We start from the raw sequence: 23,730 nt of genomic DNA, 5'->3' as shown, positions 1-23,730 counted from the left end.
GGAGGGGTCAAAGCAGTGAGGGGGCGGAGCCACAGCCAGGCCATGCAGTGTTTAATGGTCACAGCTCCTCTACGTACCAATCGACTTTTAACAACTTCCACCACGCTGTACCGAACGGTCCCCGGTTCCAAACCCTTCTAGAACACCACAGAGAACCCGGAGGTTCTGGACGGAACCACGATGCAACGTTTTCAAGTGAAGGACGGAACAGCATAGTGTGCCACTTTTTGAAAATGCTCCAACACCATGGAAATGAGGAGAAAAGCAAAAATTTGGGGAAAGTGCAACTTTTTGAAAATGATTTAAATCTGCCTGTGTGGAAACAGGAAAGCGCAACTTTTTGTAAGTTTTGCCTCCACGGATGAAAGTTTTTCAAAAGGCTGAAACTCTGTCTGCATGGAAAGAGTTGAAATGCAACTTTTTGAAAACTCTTCAACTCCATTTCCATTGAAATGTGGGAAAGGACAACTTTTTAGAAGTTTTACAAAGACTGACTATGGAAATTACAAAATGCAACTTTTTGAAAATGTCAGATTTGTCCTGGTGGAAACAGAAGTGAATGCAACTTTTTCTAAATTCTGCAAGTGTCTCCATGTTAACAGGGGAAAGCACAACTTTTTCAAAATGCTGCCAATCTGGGTAAACAAGAAAATGCTACTTTTTGAAAATGTTTCCATTCTGTCTCCATGGAAACAGGATATTCACAACTTTTTGAAAATTCTCGTCAATCTGTGAAAATGAGAAAATGCAACTTGTTGAAATACTGACTCTGTAGACAATGCAACTTTTTGAAAACACTTCCACTCTGTCTCCATGGAAACAGACAACTTTTCGGCGGAAGTTGTTAATACGTTAAAACGATCCGTTTTCACTTGAAAACTTGTGTAAAGGAGCGTCGGGTGGAACTTTTAGTCACTTTACTTCTTTTTAAAACACTTGTTTTGTTAAATTTTAAAAACTAGCCCCTACAATCCCAACACAAACAATCTAGAAGGCTCAAATCGCCACGGCAACAACAAACACAACAAGCTACTGCTTCTTCTTCTACTGCTGTAAAACGCGTAGTTCTCAGGTTATGGCACTTGGTCCATCGCTACGACCTTTGACCTCCCAGCTAGAAAAATACGGTTCGAGTCTGGATGGCTTTCACACTGAGGGGGATCCCTGCCTGCTGATTGGTTCAGACAGGGAGCGGAAGTCCCGCCCCTTTAGCCTGATTGTGGCTAGCCACAGGTTACAGTGATGAAACTCCCTCAATTACCCAGGATGCACTGCGCTGTGTGAAGCACATGGAGCAGATCGTCCTCCCTGATACAGCAGGGAATGTGGTGTTTCAGACAAAATCGTTCCCCTGTTAACTGATGGCCCACTTCCTGTATTGTATATAAACTGAAAGGAACAGCAGGCAGTGGGCCACCAGTTAGCACAGGAACCAGATGATCTGAAACACTGGCACTAAAGGGACCAGACCACAGCTCCACTGAAACCAGGTCTGGGACCAGGACCAGAGACCTCAGTGTGAAGCCCCTCCCCCCCTCAGCAGCTGAACACCCCTCCCCCTCCCAGGTACCTCCCCCGTGGCCCCGCCCCCTCCCCGGCCCCGCCCCCTCCCTCCTCCAGCTCCAGCCGGCCGAACGACATCATCCCTCCCGACCCGGCCCGCACGGCGCCCACCGCGACCGGGTTCCCGAACATTAACGGCCGACCGTAAGCCACGCCCCCTCCGGTATTAGCCCCGCCCCCTCCTCCGCTATCCGACTCGCTGTCGCTGCTGTCGCTGCCGCTGCTGGTGGAGCCGTCCAGCGTCAGGCTCAGGTTGCCGCGGTTGCCGAAGCGGCTGTTGCCGTTGGCGACGACGCCCCGGCGCTCGGTAGGGGCGGAGCCACAGCCGGGGGCGTAGCGGCTGTTGTTGTAAGGTTTGACGTAGTGCAGCGGCGGCGGCGGCGTGCGGCTGTAGCCGATCGGGTTGTAGCACGCCGGGTCGGCGGTGTAACGGGGGTACCCGGTTCGATTCCCGTAGCCCCGCCCACCCTGGGTGATGATGATGTCGTCCAGTAGCCGGAACGGCCCCGCCCCTTCAGTGCTACACTTCCTGTTTCCCATCATGCCCTGCTGGTTGGTGTGGTAGAACCCGTTAGCGGAACCGCCGAAGAGCCCGGGGGCGTCGGGCGGCCGGTCGCCTTGACGACGGGCCGCCCGCCTGGTGACGTCACACTCGCTGTCGATGTCGCTACAGTCGATGTAGGGGATGGGCGAGCTGCTGCCCCGGGAGGCGGGACCTGGGTTCAGGAGGTTCTGCTGGGGAGCCGGGTCCGGGTCCGGGTCCGGGTGGTGGAAGCCGTTGGTGGGCGGAGCCAGAGCCGGGGCATCGGCGGTGCCGTTGACGCTGGGCTGGACAGAGGGGGTGGCGTCCGGCTGGTCTGAGACCTGAGGAGGAACCCAGAACCTCAGAGAACCTCTGGAGGGTTACAGTAGATATGGCCCGATACCAGGAGTACTGATACTGAGGACCGATACTGGTTGTAATGTCTATCTCCTCAGTACCAATACCCGTGATACCAGTATCAGTACTGATGTTTAACTACTCAATTCTGACACCTTTGACTGATATTAGTGCCAACGCGCTCCTCAGTATCGATACCCATTATCTGTACAAACTCTTCAGTATCAATACTTGGTATCAGTACCAACTCTCCTCAGTATCAGTACCTGGTATCAGTACTCACTCCTCACTATCGGTACCTGATATTATTACTCACTCTCTCCTCAGTATCGATACCCGTATCAGTACTAACTCCTCAGTATCGATACCCAGTATCTGTACTAACTCCTCAATATCAATACCCGGTATCATTACTAGTTCCCCACTATCAGAACCTGGTATCGGTACTCACTCCTCACTATCGGTACCTGATATTATCACTCATTCTCTCCTCAGTATCGATACCAACTCCTCAGTATCAGTACGTGGTATCAGTACCAACTCTCTCCTCAATACCAGTACCCGGTATCATTACTCACTCCATTCCTCAGTATCGGTACCTGGTATTGTTCCTGTTCAGTCGGACTCAGGGTCCTGACCTGTGCTGGTTGCTGTGTTCTGCAGAACGTCTGCGGCGTTCCGCTGTGAGACAGAACCTTGCTGTGTTTCCTGGAAGAGCAGACAGAATCGTCAGCGACCCGTCGGGTTCTCCCCCGGGTTCTCCGCCGGGTTCTTTGTCGGGTTCTCCCCCGGGTTCTCTGACGGAACCTCACCTCTGGAAGGGAACCCTCTTGAGGTCGGAGTCCTTGACGTGGTCGATGACCTGCTTCTGGGTGCGGCCGCTGCGGGGCGGGGGAGGGGGAACATGTTAGAGAAGGTGGGGTGGAACCCGGAGAAGGTTCCAGAGCGGCGGTGGAACCTGAAGCGGAAGGAGGATCCTCTGGAGAACAGGATGGTCCTGGGCCGGGGTTTGGGTTCCTCCAGCAGGCGGAAGAAGGCGTGGTGTTCCACGCAGATCTTCCAGAAGTTCTTGCAGGAGTCGCGGGTCGCCATGGAGAACTCCAGCGTGTCGTGGTGCGGGTTCTGCTGGGGGGGGGGGGGGGAGTTAGATAGGGAACCGGAGGGGGGGTAGAACCAGAAGAACCGGGACTCACCACCGGGTCGGAGCGCAGCTTGATCAGGAAACGTTTCCTCTTGAAGCTCAGCTTGCGAATCTTGGACCAGTTGAAGGAGTTGATCCTGGTGGAGCCCTGAGAACACAGAGACCCTCAGGGACCTGCAGGGACCTTACAGACCTGTAGGGACCTGCAGGGACCTTACAGACCTTTAAGGACCTGCAGAGCCCTTTGGAAAATTTTAGGGACCTACAAAGACCTTCAGATACCTTTAGGAACCTTTACAGACTTTTATGAATCTTCAGGAATCTTTAAGGACCTGCCGGGACACTTAGCGACATTTAAAGACTGAAAGAGACCTTTCAGGACCTTCAGAGACCTTTAGGGACCTGCAGGGACCTTTGGAGACCTACAGAGACCTTTAGGGACCTGCAGAGACCTTCAGAGACCTCTAGGGACCTTTGGAGGCCTACAGAGACCTCTAGCGACCTTTGGAGGCTTACAGAGACGTTTCGGGATTGTTAGGAACCTGCAGAGACCTGTAGGGACCTTTATGACTTTTATGAACCTTCGGTAAATTTAGAAACCATTAGGCACCTTTAGGGACCTTCAGGACCCTTGAAAGATCCTCAGAGACCTTCAAGGACCTTCAGATACTTTCAGGGACCTTTAGGAACCTCCAGGAAACTTTACTTTCTACCCCGTTTCCATGGAGACAGAGTCATAATGTTTTCAATAAGTTGAATGGAGGGGTCTACCTGCAGGACCAGGACTGGGTCTAGTGGGTCTACCTGCAGGACCAGGACTGGGTCTAGGGGGTCTAGAGAGTCTTCCTGCAGGACCAGGACTGGGTCTAGGGGGGTCTACCTGCAGGACCAGGACCCCGGAGTGCTCCACTGCCAGGCTGAGCTGGGTTCCTTCCCGGTCCGTGGCCGGGTGCAGTCGGACTCCGTACAGGTCCAGACGGCGGGCCACCTCCAGCAGCTGGTAGTCCGACTCCGCCGGGGTCTGGCCTCTGAGCAAGGCACACACACACACACACACACACACACACACACACACACACACACACACACACACACACACACACAGTGTGTTCAGTGTCATAGTTTGTATGTGTGTTGTTGTATTGTCGTGTTGTGTTGTTGTTGTGCTTTTGTAGTGTGTTGTTGTAGTGTTGTGTTGTAGCATTGTGTTGTTTTAATGTTGTCGTGTTGTTGTACTGTTGTTGTATTGTAGTAGTGTAGTTGTGTTGTAGCGTCAATCAGACTCACACTGTAGTGTTGTGTAGTTGTGTGGTTGTGTAGTTGTGCTCCAGACTCACACTCGGTCCCGCTGACACTCCTGGATCTGCTCCCTCAGCTGCTCCTGGTCTGGATGGTATTTATGATGCAGGAGGTGCTGGAAGCTGCCCGCCTCGTCCAGGTCCCCCGTCTCCGCTGGGGGGGGCAACAGGGGGGGCAACAGGGGGGGCAACAAGGGGGGCAGTTAACATGAAGCAATGACAACTCAAGGTCGACACGAGGTGAAAGAAGCAGGTTCTGAGAGCTGCTCCATCTGTTAGCAGCAGCTGGTTTCCATGACGACCGCCTCCTGCTGGACCCACTCCAGACCAGCAGGGGGCAACGAGGGGGGGGGTGACGATGGACCAGAGTGGTGTTTAGTAGAACCCTTCAGACCTTTACAGCCCATGACTAGAACCCACTAGAACCCACTATTAGAACCCATTAGAACCCCCTACCAGAACCCTCTATTAGATTCAAGTAGAACCCATTACTAGACACACCACCACCCTTAGGAAGTAAATATTAGAACCCACAAGAGCCCAATGTTAGAATCACTGCTAGAACCCACTAGAACCCAGTCACAAACTGCATCTGGTCTCAGTCTGGAGCCGATACCAGCTTCAGTCTGCTGTACCGACACCGATCTCAGTCTGGAGCCGATACCAGCATCAGTCTGGTGTACCGATACCGGTCTCAGTCGAGAGCCAATACCAGCATCAGCCTGCTGTAGAGATATCGGTCTCAGTCTGGAGCCGATACTAGCGTCAGCCTGTTGTACCAATACCGCCCTCAGTCTGAAGCCGATACTCGGAGACTCACACTGGATGATGTGGGAAACCATCAGCGCGGCGCTGGAGTCGTTACAGATGAGGCGTCCGCAGGCCAGGTCCCGCTTGACCTGCAGGGCAAACAGGTACCTGGAGGGGGGCAGAGGGCAGAGGGGTCAGAGGTCAGAGGTCAGAGAGGGATAAGAAATAAACTGATCTGGATCAATAAAAACTGAAATCATCTTTGAAGCCGCAGCAGAAACAGACAACTGAAGTCAATAAACAGTCACTTCCTGTTTGGCTCCAGCTGAGCAGCAGGGAGAAGCTGTGCACCATGGGAAAAGGTTAAAGGTCAGTGAGGGGACAAAATGATGTGGTTGGAACAGATCTGGAACCTCGGTTCAAATCCCAGGTGGTTTATGGAGGGACTGATTTTCAGTGAGGATGTACAGATACTGAATACCGATACCAGAAGGTGGCATGTAGCCTGTGGTATCTCGCAAGTATTTTATAGCATTTTGAATGTGGCACTTAGTAAGAAGCATGTAGTCTGCAGATCTTAGTATTTAGTATTTAGCATGTAGCATGTAGCCTACAGAACTCAGCACTTAACATGTAGGATGAAGTCTATGGAACTTAGCATTTAGCATGTAGCACTTAGCTTGTAGCCTACAGATCTTAGTATTTAGTATTTAGCATGTAGCTATACACCTTAGCATTTAGCATGTAGCACTTAGCATGCAGCATGTAGCCTAGGGAACTCATTACTTAACATACAGGATGCAGCTTACAGAACTTAGCACATAACATGTAGCATGTAGTCTATACACCTTAGCATTTAGCATGTAGCACTTAGCATGTAGCATGTAGCCTACAGAACTCAGCACTTAACATGTAGGATGTAGTCGATGGAACTTAGCACTTGCATGTAGCACTTAGCATGGAGCCTACAGATCTTAGTATTTAGTATTTAGCATGTAGCTATACACCTTAGCATTTAGCATGTAGCACTTGGCATGCAGCATGTAGCCTAGGGAACTCATTACTTAACATGTAGGATGTAGCTTACAGAACTTAGCACATAACATGTAGCATGTAGTCTATAGAACATAGCATTTAGTATGTAGCACTTAGCAGGTAGCATGTAGTCTACAGATCTTGGTATTTAGCATGTAGCATGTAGCTATACACCTTAGCATTTAGCATGTAGCACTTAGCATGTAGCCTACACAACTCAGCACTTAACATGTAGCATGTATCCTACAGATCTTAGCATGTAGCATGTAGCCTACAGAACTCTGCACTCAGCATGTAAACTATTTCATGACAAGCATTAATTCTTAAATTTCTTGGATCAGAGTCAATACCAATATCAGATCATATATCGGTATCAGTATCAGTGCCTTCTGACCGGACTGATCTCATTGGGTTTCCCATTTCTGAGACGTTCTGAGCCGTACCGCGTCAGCTCCTCCGTCAGCTGCGTGTGGTCCGGAGGGAAGAACTTCACCACGAAGCGAAGGATGGTGTTCTTCGGTCCTGCAGGAGAACATGAGGAGAACCGGATCAGGGCGGTTCCACCAGGAGAACCGGATCAGGGCAGTTCCACCGTGACAGAAGAGAACATGAGGAGAAACTCACGTCTGATCTGCTTCAGAGCCGGTTTGAGGAGATCCAGCCACACCTGCAGGACAGAGGGCTCAGTGTCAGCAGTAGCTACTGGTATCGGTACTTTGTATCTGTACACAGCTAAAGGGGACTACTGGTATCGGTACTCAGCAACTATAGTAGCTACTGGTGTTGGTACTTAATATCTCTACGTAGGTAGAGGACAGCACTGGTATCGGAACAAGGCATCTTTATGTAAGTAAAGATTAGAAATGGTATTGGCACTCGGTATCTGTACGTAGCTATAGGGGACAACTGGTATTGGCACTTGGTATCAGTACAAAGCAAAAAGTTAGTCATAGCATCGATACTCAGGGTCTGTACGTTGCTAAAGATCAATCCTGATATCGGCTCTCAGTATCTGTACATGGTGAAACGTTCGTACTGGTATCAGTACTCAGCATATGTACGTAGCTAAAGGTTAGTGCTGGTACCGTGACTCAGTATCTCTATAAAGTAAAAAGTTGCCACTGGTATCAGTACTCCTTATCTGTACATAGTGAAAGGTTAGTAGTGGTATTGGTAAATGGTATCAGTATGTAGCTAAAGATTAGTATTGGTATCAGTACTCAAGATTTGTACATCACTAAGGGGTACTGGTATTGGTACTCAGTTTCTGTGCATAACTAGATTATTACTGGTATCGACACTAGGTATCTGTATGGAGCTGTACATTAAGAGTGGTATTAAAACATTTGTACACAGGTTAAAGTTTAATACTGTAGTATCGGTAGTCAGTATCTGTACATAGTGAGAGGTTTGTGCTGGTATCAGTACCTAAATGTTAGCACTGGTATCGGTGCTCAATATCTGTACACAGCTAAATGTTAGTACTGGTGTCGGTACACAGTATCTGTTCCTACTTCCCTCTGAATCCAGTCAGTCAGTCTAACCAGCTCTAGATCTAGTATTTCAGCTCAGAGGCGGTGCAGCATCGTACCGTCATCTTGCGGTGGTCCTGGTACTCCAGTCCAAAGTAATCCCCCTCCGTCAGGTTGAGGTGAACACAGACCAGGTCGAACAGAACCTTACCAGGAGCTCGGTGCTGCAGAGGAGAGGAGACAGAACATTAAGCTCAGATCAACACCTGGAACAATACTAACACCAATATCAACATCTGCACCAATACTGGTACTGATATTAACATCCAGACTGGTATCAAAAGCTGGACCAACACTGATACCTATACTGATACTGGCATAGACATGTGGACAGATACTGCTACCGATATAAACACCTCGACTGGTACTGATGCCAAAACTCATCAAAATCAACATATGGACCGATACTGGTACCGATATCAACATCCAGACAGATATCAAAAGCTGGACCAACACTGATACCTATACTGATACCGGCAAAGGCATCTGGACAGATACTGGTACCGATATAAACATCTCGACTGACACTGATGCCAAAACTCATCAAATTCAACATCTGGACCGATAATGGTACAGATAATGGTACCAATAACATCTAGAATGACACTGGTACTGCTTGATACTGGTATCAACATATGGACCATTACTGAAGTTGAAACTACTATCAATGTCAACACCTGGACTGACACTGATGCCAATACTGATACTGACACCGAATCCAATAACATCTGGACCGATACTGATGCCGATATAGATACTGACACTGGTACCAATAACAAATGGAATGATACCGAGTACTGATATCAACATCTGGACCCATACTGATTCCAATGCCGATACCGATGCCAACACTGATGCCAACATAGATAACATTTGGAATGATACTGATACCGATATCAGTCTAAAAACAGGTTTCTGTAATGGTTTAGTTGACTGAAAACATGAAAATGTACCTTCATTCCTCTAGTTGTCTAAATCTGAGAACCAGGACTGACCTAGCACCATTTTTAGAACTTAAAGCAACGAGAACCGACCGGTTCTCCTCCTCCGGTTCTATTCTGATCTTTTCCTCTTTCAGAAGTTAAACTTTCCTCTGGGCTCAAACTGTAAAAGTTAATGTTTGGTTCTCCAGGGAGCCGCAGAACATTCCTCCACCTCCAGGCTAAATATACACCTTGAGATTAGAGGGGTGTGTGTGTCAGTAATCTTCTCCATTCATTCATATATGCGGCGTTCAAGGTCCGCCTCAGGATGTGGGATTTTCTAGACTGTGGCTTATTTCAAAATAGAAGACAGTCGGTCTGTTTCTGACTGTAGCTACGAGGTATATACATGTAGCTGATTGGTCGGCTGGAAGCCCCGCCTCCTCAAACCAGGAAGTGGGAAAAGATGATGAAATGAATGAATGAATGAATGAATGAATGAATGAATGAATAACCTCAAGGATCAAATCTGAAAGTTAAGATTTCGGTTTTTAATGTTTGATTTAATGATGTAAAAAGTTGCAGAAAGTCATGATGTCATGATAGTTGATGATGTCATCGCTTCCTGAGGTCACTCATGGGACAAAATGGAGTAAACATGACATAAACATCATGTAAATGTGACATAAACATAGCAAGAACATAAGGTAAACATGGTGTAAACATGTTGCACTGTCAGATTATGATGTAAACATTGAGTAAATATGATGTAAACATAAGGAGAATGTGACATAAATGTGATATAGATATTGATTTAAACACATGGTGTAAATGTGATGTAAACAAGTCATAAAAATCACACATATGGGATGTAAACAGCATGAGAATATGATGTGGTAAACATGGTGTAAACATCAAGTAAACATGGTGTAAACATTGTGAGAATATGAGGTAAATACAGCGTAAACATCATCTAAAGATTGCAACGAAAAAGACGTAAACATGGCATACAATTGATGTAAATATTGTGAGAATAAGATGTAAACATGATGTAAATATTGTGAGAATAAGATGTAAACTTGATGTAAATAGCATGAGAATAAGATGTAAACATGATGTAAATAGTGTGAGAACACGAGGTAAATATGGCATAAACATCATGTAAAGATTGCAACCAAAATGATGTAAACATGGCAAGAAATTCATGTAAACACCATAAGAATATGATGGAAAGATGGCGTAAACATGATGTAAACACCGTAAGAATTAGATGTAAACATGATGTAAACATTGGAAGACTATGGCGTAAACAAAGTGAGAATCTCGCTGTAAACATGTTGTAAAGCTGCTGTCTCTCAGCCATCCTCTTCTTCTCTTCTCTGAAACCCGATCCGTCTGTTTGCTCTGCTGCCTCAGAGCCCCGCAGCAAGACGCCACACGCTCTGCGGTTTCAATCCCTCCACGGCTTCGCAATAAAGAAGATTCCCCCGTCTGGTTTCCCCCCCGCGGGCGTTCAGCCCCCCCACTGCTGAGAGCTCTTATCATCTGGCCCCGCCCCCTCCACCCCCCCTCCCCCCACATTCCTCAGATGCCGTCTCTCCTCCAGACTCTGTCATTCTCAGAGTCTGAGGAGTCGGAGGAGTTTTTTTCATTTCCGGAGCTCAGAGCAGAGCTTTTCTGTTCTGGAGGTTCAGATATTTGACCTTTAGTGACCCCAGAGGGAAGACTGCGCTCCAGTTTCTAACACATTGATGTTTAAACAAGGAAAGAAAAAGTTAAAAGCTGCCATTTCTGAACCTAAAAGATGCATCAGGAAGAGAAGAACTGAAATACACTGAGCAGGGATTCATTAGAGATTAATGCAGGCGGACATTTTTCAATGATGTCATAATCCCCCCATGATTCTCACCTTAAATGGGTCAACTGGATAATTAATAAAAGTGTAATAGGTAAGACCAGGAAGTAGTGACGGAACCAGGAAGTAGTGACGGGAACCAGGAAGTAGTGACGGGAACCAGGAAGTAGTGAGGGGAACCAGGAAGTAGTGAGGGGAACCAGGAAGTAGTGAGGGGAACCAGGAAGCAGTGATGGGAACCAGGAAGTAGTGATGGGGACCAGGAAGTAGTGACAGGAATCAGGAAGTAGTGACAGAACCAGGAAGTAGTGGCAGAACCAGGAAGTAGTGACAGAACCAGGAAGTGGTGACAGAACCAGGAAGCAGTGATGGGAACCAGGAAGTAGTGACAGAACCTGGAAGGAGTGAGAGAACCAGGAAGTAGTGATGGGAACCAGGAAGCAGTGATGGGAACCAGGAAGCAGTGATGGGAACCAGGAAGTAGTGATGGGAATTAGGAAGTAGTGACAGACTACAGGAACCAGTGACAGGAATCAGGAAGCAGTGACGAGAACAAGGAAGTTGCTATGGAAACCAGGAGGTAGTGACGGAACCAGAAAGTGGTGAAAGAAAAGTGAAATGAACCAGGAAGTAGTGATAGACTATAGGAACCAGGAAGTAGTGATAGACTATAGGAACCAGGAAGTAGTGATCAGTCTCCTGCTGATCATCCTTTAAACTCTTACTTTGAAAATCTTATCTTTCCCCCATAGAGACATTCAAACTGCAGCTTTATAGCAGGTCATAAAACAGCAATCTCCTCCTGCTTTTATTGGTTTTATCTGCAGGTTTTTATTGTTTCATTTCTCCTCTTTCAGAAAAAAAAACTCCCAGAAGCCTGAAAAGCACCAGCTGGGAGAGGCCCCGCCTCCTGATCGCCCTCCACCAATCACAGTGTCCCTCGCAGATTAGGTTAAACGGCTTAACCTACTGAAGCTGCACGCATGCACGCATGCGCACATACACACACACACACACACACACACACACACCACACACACACACACACCACACACACACACACACACACACACACACACACACACACACACACACACACACACACACATCACAATCTGTTGACCAAACAGCATGTTGGCCCCGCAGCAAAGAATTCTGGGAAATCTGGAGATGCTCCAGACAATTAAAGGGGCGGCCGAGGGGGAAACAGGCGCCGTTAAAGAAAGCAATTAGAGCCGCCTGTAGCGGCGACGGGGTCGTTCTGAAATAATGAGGACTGTAAATCTGGCTACAGCGCCGCTCCGTCGCCCCCGACGACCCCGGAGGACAAGATTCACAACGTTACCAAAGAGTTTAGAGGGAGCGAACGACTGTAGGGGGGGGGGGGGGGGGGGGGGGGGGGGGGGAGGATTCACAACCGGAGACAGCCGGAGATAGATGTGATGCTCAACATGCAACACCAAGATGAAAGATACAACCGTCACGCTCAAGATGTAAACACACAAAACAAACACAAACACTACAACCATAATGTGCAAGTGGAACAAACAAAAAACTACAACCATCATGGTCAAACTTCAACACAATGGGGAAAGCTACAACCGTAACACTCAAGATGTAACACAAACGCTACCACCGTAACACTCAAGATGTAACACAAACACAAAAACTACAACCGTAATGCGCAAGTGGAACAAACAAAAAACTACAACCATCATGGTCAAACTTCAACACAATGGGGAAAGCTACAACCGTAACACTCAAGATGTAACACAAACGCTACCACCGTAACACTCAAGATGTAACACAAACACAAAACTACAACCGTAATGCGCAAGTGGAACAAACAAAAAACTACAACCATCATGGTCAAACTTCAACACAATGGGGAAAGCTACAACTGTAACACTCAAGATGTAACACAAAAGCTACCACTGTAACACTCAAGATGTAACACAAACACAAAAACTACAACCGTAATGCGCAAGTGGAACAAACAAAAAACTACAACCATCATGGTCAAACTTCAACACAATGGGGAAAGCTACAACCGTAACACTCAAGATGTAACACAAATACAAAAACTACAACCATCATGCTCAAGATGTAACATGAATACAAAAACTACAACCGTAATGCTCAAGATGTAACATAAATACAAAAACTACAATGGTAACGTTCAAGATGTAGCGGAAAAACAAAAACTACAATTGTAATGATCAAGTTGTAAGAAAACTAGAAAAGCTACAATGTCAAAACAAAAGCTACAGCCATAAAGCTCAAGCTGCAACATAACTGCCAAAGCTACAGTCAATACAAAAATCTACAACCATAATTCTGACGCTGCAACACAAATACAAAAGCTACAACTATAATGCTTCAGTTGTAACACAACTAGAAAAGCTACGATGTAAAAAAAAAAGCAACAGCTATAATTCTCTAGCTGTAACACAAATATAAAAAGTACAATCTAAATACAAAAAATACACCTGTAACTATCAAGATGTAACACAAATACAAAAACTATAACCGTAATGCACAACTGGAGCAAACAAATGAAAAAACTCCAACCATCATATTCAATTGTAACACAAATAGAAAAACTACAACGTAACAAAAAAAGTACAACCATAATGCTGGAGTGGAACAAATGCGAGAGCTACAGCTGTCATGTTGAAGGTGTAATACAACGGGAAAAGCTACAACAGCAATGTACGTGCTGCAACGCAACTGCAAAAGCTACAATGAAAAACAAGAGCTGCAACCATGATTCTGAAGCTCTAACATAAATAGTAAAGCTACAACCGTAATGTTCAAGCTGTAGCACAAATACAAACACTACAAGGTAAATACAACAACTACAACCGTCATGCTCAAGCCACAACACAAATACAGAAGTTACAATGCAAAAACAAAAACTACAGTCATAATCATCAAGCTGTAGTGCAACTGCAAAAGCTACAGCCATAATGCTCAATTTGCAACAGAAATACAAAAAACTACAACCGTAATGCTGAAGTTGTACCACAAATATAAAAGATACACCGTGAACTCAAGCTTTACACTGTAGATACCAAAACTACAACGGAAAGACGAAGGCTCCAGAGTAAACACAACAGTTCAGACAGTGTTAAAGCTGCAGTGTCAATGAGGAAACTACAACGCAAATACTAAAGATACAATGAGATTTTGGCATTGTTGCTGAATCTTTAGGGACAATGGAAAATCTACCAAGCGGAGCTGTCAGAAATCAACAGAGGAAAGTGTCAGTCGTCCTCAGTGTTACCGCTACAAGATAATCCTCAAAAAACTGTGATGTAAACAACAGGCGGATTAACAACCAGACAACACACCAGCAGCAGCTCTGTGTGTGTGTGTGTGTGTGTGTGTGTGTGTGTGTGTGTGTGTGTCTGTGTGTGTGTGTGTCTCAATGTTGCATGGTTATTTTCATTTTTCAAAGTTATGTTTCAAAATATCGGTATAAGTCTACTATTGTTTTTATTTATTTATTTATTTTATTTATTTTAATATCAATATCAGTCCAATAATAGCCATTTTTTAAAAATTGGTGTCGTCTGAAATTGATCTTTTTTTTGTATTGTTCGTGTCTGATGTCAATCTTTTTTTTTTTATGGTATCAGTCTAATATCAGTAACTCTTTCTAAATAATGGTATCGGTCTGATATTGGTTTGTTTTTAAAATATTTACATTGGTAATTTTTTAAAACATTGATATCGGTCATTTTTAAAATATCGGTATCAATCAGACATGGGTAATTTTTCAAAATATTGATATCTGTGTAATATCTGTCTTTTTCAAAATATTAATATCAGTATTTTTTTTTAACATCAGTATCGATCTGATATCGGTAATTTTTCAAAATAATGGTATCGTCATTTTTCAAAATATCGCTGTCAGTGTAATATCAGTCATTCTCTAATAGCATATCAGTTTGGGGAACTGCTCAGTCAATCTGGTCCGATACCAGCAGCCGATATTTCTCCCTGTAGTTTTGTTGTGTTTGTTGGTTCTAAAAGCGGTTCTGGGTCAGTCCTGGTTCTCAGATTTAGGGAAATAAAAGAACTTTTCATCACGGTATCGGTGTCGGTATCGGTCCAGATGTTGCTCTCAGTGCAGCGGAGCAGAGCCCGGAGCGTTAAACAGCTGGATGAACTGATCTCACAGTGACTGGATGCTGACGGATCTTCTACAGATCAGAGCTCAGCGTCTCTCAGTTCTCTGACCACAGGAATGAGGCGTTATATAACCGGCACACTTCCTCTGAGCAAGGCAGGCCGAGTCCACTCTGCTGCTGCTGCTGCAGCCCAGGGATCAAACCGAGTCAGCCCCGCCTCCGGTGGCTGTTTTTAGAATCAAATTACACACCTTCACAAGGCAGAAATGCTGTTTTTTTTTCTTTTTTTCTTTTTTTGTGTTTGTGTCTGTTTGAGTTTTAGTTGCAGCTTTTGAACAACTCGTGTTGTCCATGTCTCTATGGGGATGTTTTCAAAAAGTTACACATTGCCCAAACAAACTTTTTAAAAAAGTTGCATTTTTCTGTTAAAAAAGTTGAATTTTTCTGTTTCAAAAGAAAAAGAGGATTTTCAAAAAGTTGTATTTTCCTGTTTCCAAAGAAAAATAACATTTTCAAGCAGTTGCACTTTGCTAATTTCCATGGAGACAGAACATTGTTAAAAAGTTGTTTTCCCTGATTCAAAAAAAAAAAAAAACATTCAGAAATTTGTTTTCCTGTTTCCAAAGAAAAGAGCATTTTCAAAAAGTTGCAGTGTCTCCGTTTCCATGGAGACAGAACATTGAAACGTCTTGAATTATTGATCAGTGATTCTCAATCCTCCATCACTGCTGCTGATGCTAATGCTAACGCTGAAGCTAACAGCGCCGGTACGCAGAAGCTTATAATACCGCTAACACTGAAGCTAATGCTAATGCTGATGCTAACAGCTCAAGCTGTACTGAGGCTGTTTCCAGTTCAGGGTGGAGAAAATACAACAATAAAACTACAATAAAACAACAGTGTGCCTCCGGACAGGAGTCAGACTTTGATCTGAAGGCTTCACTGTGTTTACTCTGGGTTTCCATGGCAACGCTTTGTTTTGTTTGAGGAGTGCGGCGTTTCCACGGCGATGGGTTTTACAAACCATGTCAGGGCCGTCAAAACACTCATTTTAATAATCGCGATTAATCACCGAGATTATATATAAAGTTTATCAAGTAGTTAATGAAGATTAATCACTGATGTTTTCATAACTAACCAAGATTAACTGCAGAATTTTTCACAGTTAGCTGCAACGAATCACTAAACTTCCAAAGTTAATCTTGAAAAATCACTGGCTTTCCATAGTTGATCGTGATTAATCACTGGCTTTCCATAAAAAAATCATGATTAATCACTGGCTTTCCATAGTTGATCATGATTAATTGCTGGCTTTCCGTAAATAATCATGATTAATCACTGGCTTTCCATAGTTGATTGTCATTAATCGATGGCTTCCCATCAGTGATCGTGATTAATCAGTGGATTTCCATATTTGATTGTGATTAATCGCTGAATTTCCAGGGTTGAGCGTGATTAATTGCTCGATTTCCAAAGACTACCTTGATTAATCGCTGGATTTCCATAGTTGATCACTATTAATCATGGAAATTGTTTAGTTCTGGTTAATTGCTGAATTCAACAGTTAAAGCTGCGGTACTCGATTTTTTTTTTTTTTCCTGTTTTAGAGTAAATCTGGCTTCACTGTCATGGAGTGTGATGTGATAGTCGTCATTTAATCCAAAAAGTTTCATCGGTGAGCTCAACAAGGGAGGCAAAATCAAGCCTGTCACCAGGTAACATGAGGACCACTTCATCCACAACACCGGGCAACAACACAACTTGCACAGAAACAAACTTTTCAAAGTGTTTCCATGAAGCAGTTTTTAAAAGTTAAACTTTTAAACTGTCCTCGCTGTCAGCCGAGCTCGGACGGGTGTAACGGGTTAATCGGTCACCCAGAAATCTGCTGCCACTGCCCCCTCGGCGCCGGACGTTCCTCAACAATCGCCACAAAAAACCGTTCAGAACCTCGGCGGGGCGCTTTTCTGAAGGCTTTCAGCTCCACGCTTCCGCACATGACAGCAGAGCAGAGAGCATGCTGGGAGATCTGGTGGAACAAGAGGCAGCACTGTGAAGCTCGGACAGGAAGCTGGCGCCGCGGCCACTTCCTGGGTCAGAGGTCAGGTGAAGGGAACACCTGGGGTTTCAGACACAGCTGGAGTGAAAAAAAAACATCTGGAGAGCCGAGCTGAGGAGAAGAAGCTGGGAATTCCTACTGAGCCTGAAGGCATCGCGCTGACTCACCGCCAGCTGGAAGCTTTCCACAGAGTCGTCCAGCATCTGCACCTTCAGCGCCACCCGGGGCCCCGGCGGCTGGCTGGGGGGCCTCAGGCCGGGCTCCAGGGTGGACACGCCCCCCAGGCCGAGCCCCGCCCCCAGACGCTGGCCCGGCCCGCCCCCAGCCCCTCCCCCCGGCTCCACCATGTCTGAAACACACAGAGAGAGAGAACACAGCGGCGGATTTAGAAGATCCACAAATAGCAGCACTTCCTGTTTGTGTTGAGCAGCAGATGAGAGCCTGAGGGACTCAACGTTACCACGACCGCAGCAGCTTTCCACCCGTTTGAAGATTTCAAAAAGTTGCGCTGTCACAAACATGGAGTTACTGCATTGAGAGAAAGCTGCTTTTTTCCAGTTTCCATGGAAACAGAGTCAGACAGCTTTCAAGCAGTAACACTTTCCCCAGTTTCCATGGAGACAGAGTTTGACAGTTTTCAAAAAGTTGTGTTTTCCCCCGTTCCATGGAGACGGAGTTGAAATACTGAAAAAAAAAGTTTCCATATAGACGGAATTGGACAACTTTCAAAAAGTGGCATTTCCCCGTTTCCATGGAGACGGAGTTGCAGAAATAGAAGCACTTCCTGTTTGTGTTGGAGGAGCAGATGAGAGCCTGAGGGAGTCAACGTTACCTCAACTGCAGCACATCAACACCGGGTTTCAGGGTTTCAAAAAGTTGGGTTTTTTTCTCATGAAACAGGTCCTAGAATATTTTCAAAAAGTTGCACTGTGATGACGATGGAGTGTATTTTTCACAGTTTCCATGGAGACGGAGTCAGAAGGCTTTCAAAAAGTGTTTTCCTTGTTTTCTCGGAGTTGGGAACACTTTCAAAAAGTTGCGTTTTAAATGTTTTTATATAGATAGAATCGGACTGCTTTCGAAAAGTTCCGTTCTCTGTGTTTCCATGGAGATAGAGTTTGAACACTTTCAAAAAGTTGCGTTTACCCCGTTTCCATGGAAACGGAGCTGGAGCGCTGAAGGGTGACTGTAACAAGCAGACAGCTGAGACAGTCACAGGCGGAGGGAGACGGTGTAGGGGGGGAGACAGTGTGCACGGTGTGTGTGTGTGTGTGTGTGTGTGTGTGTGTGTGTGTGTGTGTGGTGGGGGGGTGGATGGTGTGTGTGTGGTGGGGGGGGGGGGGGTAACGGTGTAGACGGGTGTTGCCCCCGTCTGGAAAGAACTTCAGAGGAATTCCTGGGTGATGATGTCACTGAGTCACTGTCTGGAGGGGGAGGGGCCAATGAGGAGGAGGGGGAGGGGCATCTTCACCTGGATGTGACTGGAAAACAGAAACACACTGAAAGACACACACACACACACACACACGCATGTACAGACACACATATAGAGAAACATATAGACACACACACATAAATGTATCAATATACATGTGTTCATTAATTCATTCATTTATACAGACACACACATATAGACACACACTGATAGTCACAGCTAGATACACAAACAGAAGCACACACATACATTTAGACACACACACACTAATAGAAACACACACACACACGCGCACAGCAACACACAAATGAGCACACAGAAACACATACACACACACACACCAGAGTTCACTGTTAGCAAAGTAAACGCAACTTTTTGAAAACACTCCGTCTCCATGGCACTCAGGAAAATGCAGCTTTTTGATAATGCCCTGACTGTAAGCTGTGTAACAAGAAGAGAGCAACTTTTGAAAAACACTCCATCTCCATGGAAACGGGGGAATTCACAACTTTTGAAAGTGTTCCGACTCCAGTTTCATGAAAGTGCAACTTTTTGAAAATGCTTCAGCTCCATCTTAATGGAAGCAGGAAAAACTGCAACTTTTTGGAAACATTCAATTCGGTGTCCTTGAAAAAGATGGAAACAAACTTTTTGAAAACAATTCCAACTCCGCCTTGATGGAAGTGGGAAAAAACTGAAACTTTTGGAAAATGCTCCAACTCAGTGGAAACTGAGGAAAACTTTTTTTTTTTTTTTTATGTTCTGATGATGTGGAATTGATGCAGAATCAACTTTTTAAGAAAGCTTCAACTCCAAGGAAAGGGAGAAAAAGCAACATTTTGAAAACACTCCAAATCCATCTCGATGAAAAAAAAAAAAGAGAAAGTGCAACTTTTTAAAAACATTCTAACTTTGTGTTGATGGAAGTGGGAAAAACTTGTAACTTCATTTCTCTGGAAGAGGAGACAGTGCAACTTTTTGAAAATGGTCCAACTCCATAGGAATGGGGAAAATCTACTTTTTTTCCATAGAAATGCGGAACAGCAACTTTTTGAAAACTGTCTGACCCATGGGAACTTGTTGAACCCCCCCGTCCATCAGGCCCAGTTGTTGAGGACGGGCCTCAGCTGAAGGCTTGGCGGCGGCGAGTGTTGAGCGTGAGAGGAATACAGAGCGAGCTGCTCAGAGGCACAAAGGAAGAAAGAAAGAAGCCTCTGTGGAGCTTTCTCTTTTTTTTTCCCAGGAGGCCGTTCTGCTCCCACGTTTCAAAACAGACCCTCAGAGAGCCGGGCGGCCAATCAGAGTCCAGGAGAACGACAACACGGCTAGCAGACCTGATGCTAATGCTAACAGGCTAATGCTAACAGGCTGGACTACAGTGTTGACTTAATGTTGTTTCTAATGATGGTTTTAAAAAAATGCTAATGCTAGCTAGTATTGAGGCAGCTAGCTTCCATGACTTTCAAATATTTTTTTTAATGCCATTTTTTAACAATCTTTTCAAAATAAAAGAAAATCAATCTGACCTAACATTTTTGTATATGCTGTTAGCTTAAAAGTTTGTTTTTTTTTTTGTTGCAAATGTTGACAGTTTTTTAAAAAATAAACTCTTATTGTGGAAAAATTGCTTCATTTACAACGATAAAGTTTGTTTGATGCCGTAAACTACATTGAAATGTCAAAATAAATGTCTTCAACATCTGGGTTACTTTGTTTGTTTTTTTAATAAAAACTGTGCCATTTGAGGCTAATGCTAGTTAGCTATGAAGTAGCTAGCATCAGGAAAAAAAACTTTCAAATCAAAAGTTGTAATTGCATTATTTTAAATTTTGGTGGAAAAATTGCAAAACTTGCAACAGTTTTAATGTAAAATCATGTGAAAGATCAAAATAAACTCTTCCTGTTGCATTGTGGGTAATCGGATACATGAATGTTAGCAATGACATCAAGAACACTTCCAAATTAAAAGTTATTGCAACATTATTTTAAATATAGTAGAAAATTGCAACAATTTTAATTTTGAAAAATATAGTAAATTTGAAAATGAACCCCTCCTCTCACTGTTGCATAATGGGTAATCATGTACACCAACACTGAAAGTGATGTCAAGAAAAATTCTCAAATAAAAGTTATTGTAGCAATTTTTTTAGATATTGTGGAACTATGTTATTGTGGTAAAATATGGTACATTTCAAAATAAACTCCTCCTCTGGCTGTTGGATTGTGGGTAATTTGACACACTGATGCCAGCAATGACGTCGAAAAAAAACTTTAAAATTAAAGCTATTTCAGCAAGTCCACAAATTTAGACATTGTGGAAGCATTTGATGCAAAATCTAGTAAATTCCAAATTAACTACAATAGCTGTTGCATTGTGGGTAACTGGATACAGTAACATTAGTGATGACGTCAAGAAAAACTTTCAAATTAAAAGTTGCTTCAGCATTAATTTAAATATCAGGGAACAATTTTAAAATTGCAAAATCAGTAAATTTCAAAATAAACTCCTCTTCTCACTGTTGCATTGTGGGTAATTGCATAAACTATTGCGAGCAACGATGTCAAGGAAAACCTTCAAATTAAAAGTGATGGCAACATTATTTTAAAGTTGTAAAGTCAAGTAATTCCAAAATTAAGCCCTCCTCTCACTGTTGCATTGTGGGAAATTGGATAAAATAACGCTATCAATTTTCAGAATAAAAGATATTGCAACATTCTTTTAGATATTGTGGAACAATTCTAATGTTGCAAAATCTAGTAAATTTTGAAATAAACTCCTGTCACTGCTGCATTGTGGGTAATTGGATAAACTAGTGCTAGCAATGACATCAAGAACAACTTTCAAATTAAAAGTGATATTGTGAAATCATTCTAATATAAATCTAGTGAATTTCAAAATAAAGTGCTCCTCTCACTATTGCATTGTGGGTAATTGGACAGGCTAACGATAGTGGCTAGTTTTACTGTTAAAAACCGTTCTGATTTGACTCAAACGGTGATAACACCATGATGTCGACGCCTGTGTCGCCATGGTAACGCCCCTCCAGGGGTTGATGGTGCGATTCCTGTCGTCACGGAAACGCCCACCCAGTTATTATTATCATTATTGCTGAGTTCTGATTGGCCGACAGGGATCAAGACACCAGGATCAGGGAAGAGGTTCAAGGAAGGAGGGCACGCACCCGCACGTGCACGCGTCACACGCACGCACGTGTACGCGCCGCCGCCGCTATTTAAGGAAATGTAGGTTAGCAGAGTAAATCCTTTAAGGCACGTCTGAGGCAACCTGCTGCGTGCGCGTGCGAGCGCGCGTGTCCGTCTGTATATGTGTGCGTGCGTGCACGAGCAGATCAAACTTCAAGAATGTGAGCAGAAAAGAGTGAAGATCCGGATCAGGGAAGACCCGGACCGAGGTCCTCGCGCACGTGCACGAGCGCGCGCGCCGGCGACGTGTCCACCCGGGACGGCGTGTTGGATTTTTCGCTCACCCCGCTTTTCCTGGTTCTCCGGTCTTCCTGCTCCTCCAGGATCAGAGGGGTCTCCGCCCTGTGTCCCCGGCTCTGCGCTCCGGGTCCGGGTCCGGGTCCTGGTTCTGGGGTTCCGGGTTCTGGTTCCGGTTCTGGGTTCTAGCGTCCCGCTCCTCTCAGCTCGGACGCGTCGCGCGCAGCGGCCATTGGAACGAACCGCGTCCTGAGAGGAGCCGAGGAACAATGAGAGAGATACACACACACACACACACACACACACACACACACACACACACACACACACACACACACACACACACACACACACACACACACACACACACACACGCACACACACCGCCTCCTCCAGACTCCACAGCGGCTCCTGATGGACAAACTGCGGTACTGCAGGGAATCACTACCAGATATAATTTTCTTCATGAATTAAATTGAATGAATGAATGAATGAATGAATGAATGAATGAATGAATGAATGTGTACAAAAATAAATATTTAAAAAAAATCCAGCTTTATAAATAAAGTTTTCTTAATAAAAATTGAAAAGCCTTCATCTTTAGAAATGAGTTTTATTTAAAAAAACAAATAAATAAATGAAAAGTACAAAAATAAAAGTGAAACAATTATAAACAACAATAAAAAATCATCAAGCTTTTAAAATAAAATGTCCTAAAATGAATGAATAAATAAATAAGTCAATAAATACATTTCAACAAACCTCCAACTTGACAAAAAAGATAAATAAATTAATATTTAGAAAATAAGAAGTCCAACTTTAGAAATAAGTTTTAATTAAAATGAATAAGATATAATAATAATAATAAAACCATAATTTTTAGAAATATTTTCATTAAAAGAACCAAATAAATATTCCCAAAACAAAAAAGTGACACCATAAAAACCTTAATCTTTTAAGATAAAGTTTCTTAAAATAAATAAATGTATACATGTATAAATAAGTCGTTCTCACTTTACCTCTGAGCTAAAATTAATACTCTATCTTTGACTGCAAAAGTGGAATCAAATACTTTAATTCCAGAAGACAATAGGTAGGTGAACATTTATCATCTGATCATATGACTGTGTGTCAAAGTTTGATCACAATTGTTAAAAATATTCTTCATCTACATGAATAATATGGAAATGATTTGTCGCTAAATTACATTTAAAGTCGAAAAAAACAGAAGAGAATCAATAAATATTGAATATTGATTCTTGTCAATATTGTACTGTAACTCAAATCAACATGAAAAAAAATTCTGCAACAAATGCAAAAAAGTTTCTTTTTTGAAGATTGGAATAATAATTTTTAAAAAAAGTTTTTTTTTTATTTTAATTATGTGTTTTTTTAAGTGTTTAAGGTTCTTTAATTATTGTTTAAACATTTTAATATTATTTTATTCTATTTTTTTCATAATTTCTATCTTTTTGAATGATGTTATCGCTGGGGGTTTTTAGTGTTTTTTTGGTTTGTTTCATTTGTTATTATTTTATTTTTACAGTGATCAGAACATGTAAATAAGAAAAGGTAGCTTGGCCCGTACGGGGATCGAACCCGCGACCTTGGCGTTATTAGCACCACGCTCTAACCAACTGAGCTAACCGGCCGTGACGCTGCAGAGGCGATGACGTCATCAT

The 23,730-nt window shown here is 43.9% G+C and overlaps 1 protein-coding gene and 1 non-coding gene across 3 annotated transcripts in view; both read right to left on the bottom strand.

The window, feature by feature from the left end:
- Window positions 1–17,476, bottom strand: part of LOC115383791 (FERM, ARHGEF and pleckstrin domain-containing protein 1-like) — a 32,267-nt gene extending 14,791 nt beyond the window's left edge. Inside the window, exons 1-12 of one of the 2 annotated variants that reach the window (XM_030085983.1) lie at window positions 17,340–17,476; window positions 8,259–8,363; window positions 7,292–7,334; window positions 7,111–7,189; window positions 5,703–5,800; window positions 4,922–5,036; window positions 4,465–4,612; window positions 3,637–3,732; window positions 3,402–3,568; window positions 3,256–3,324; window positions 3,082–3,151; window positions 2,280–2,427 (exon numbers count right to left, since the gene is read on the bottom strand). In XM_030085983.1, the coding sequence (XP_029941843.1) occupies window positions 2,280–2,427; window positions 3,082–3,151; window positions 3,256–3,324; window positions 3,402–3,568; window positions 3,637–3,732; window positions 4,465–4,612; window positions 4,922–5,036; window positions 5,703–5,800; window positions 7,111–7,189; window positions 7,292–7,334; window positions 8,259–8,363; window positions 17,340–17,375 (1,174 nt within the window). In that variant the 5' untranslated portion in view covers window positions 17,376–17,476. Of the gene's footprint in view, window positions 1–2,279; window positions 2,428–3,042; window positions 3,152–3,255; window positions 3,325–3,401; window positions 3,569–3,636; window positions 3,733–4,464; window positions 4,613–4,921; window positions 5,037–5,702; window positions 5,801–7,110; window positions 7,190–7,291; window positions 7,335–8,258; window positions 8,364–17,339 lie in introns of both variants that reach the window. The other variant, XM_030085982.1, reaches the window with a different exon arrangement.
- Window positions 17,477–23,626: 6,150 nt separating this feature from the next.
- Window positions 23,627–23,700, bottom strand: trnai-aau (transfer RNA isoleucine (anticodon AAU)). Its single transcript has one exon. It is a non-coding gene; the product is annotated as a tRNA-Ile (tRNA).
- Between the last annotated feature and the right edge of the window lie 30 nt (window positions 23,701–23,730).

Source organism: Salarias fasciatus (genome assembly GCF_902148845.1).
Source record: "Salarias fasciatus chromosome 23 unlocalized genomic scaffold, fSalaFa1.1 super_scaffold_20, whole genome shotgun sequence".
In the NCBI taxonomy this organism is placed as follows: Eukaryota; Metazoa; Chordata; class Actinopteri; order Blenniiformes; family Blenniidae; genus Salarias; species Salarias fasciatus.
Note: the sequence above shows the minus strand (reverse complement) of the source record. Positions and strands in the feature narration are given on the sequence as shown.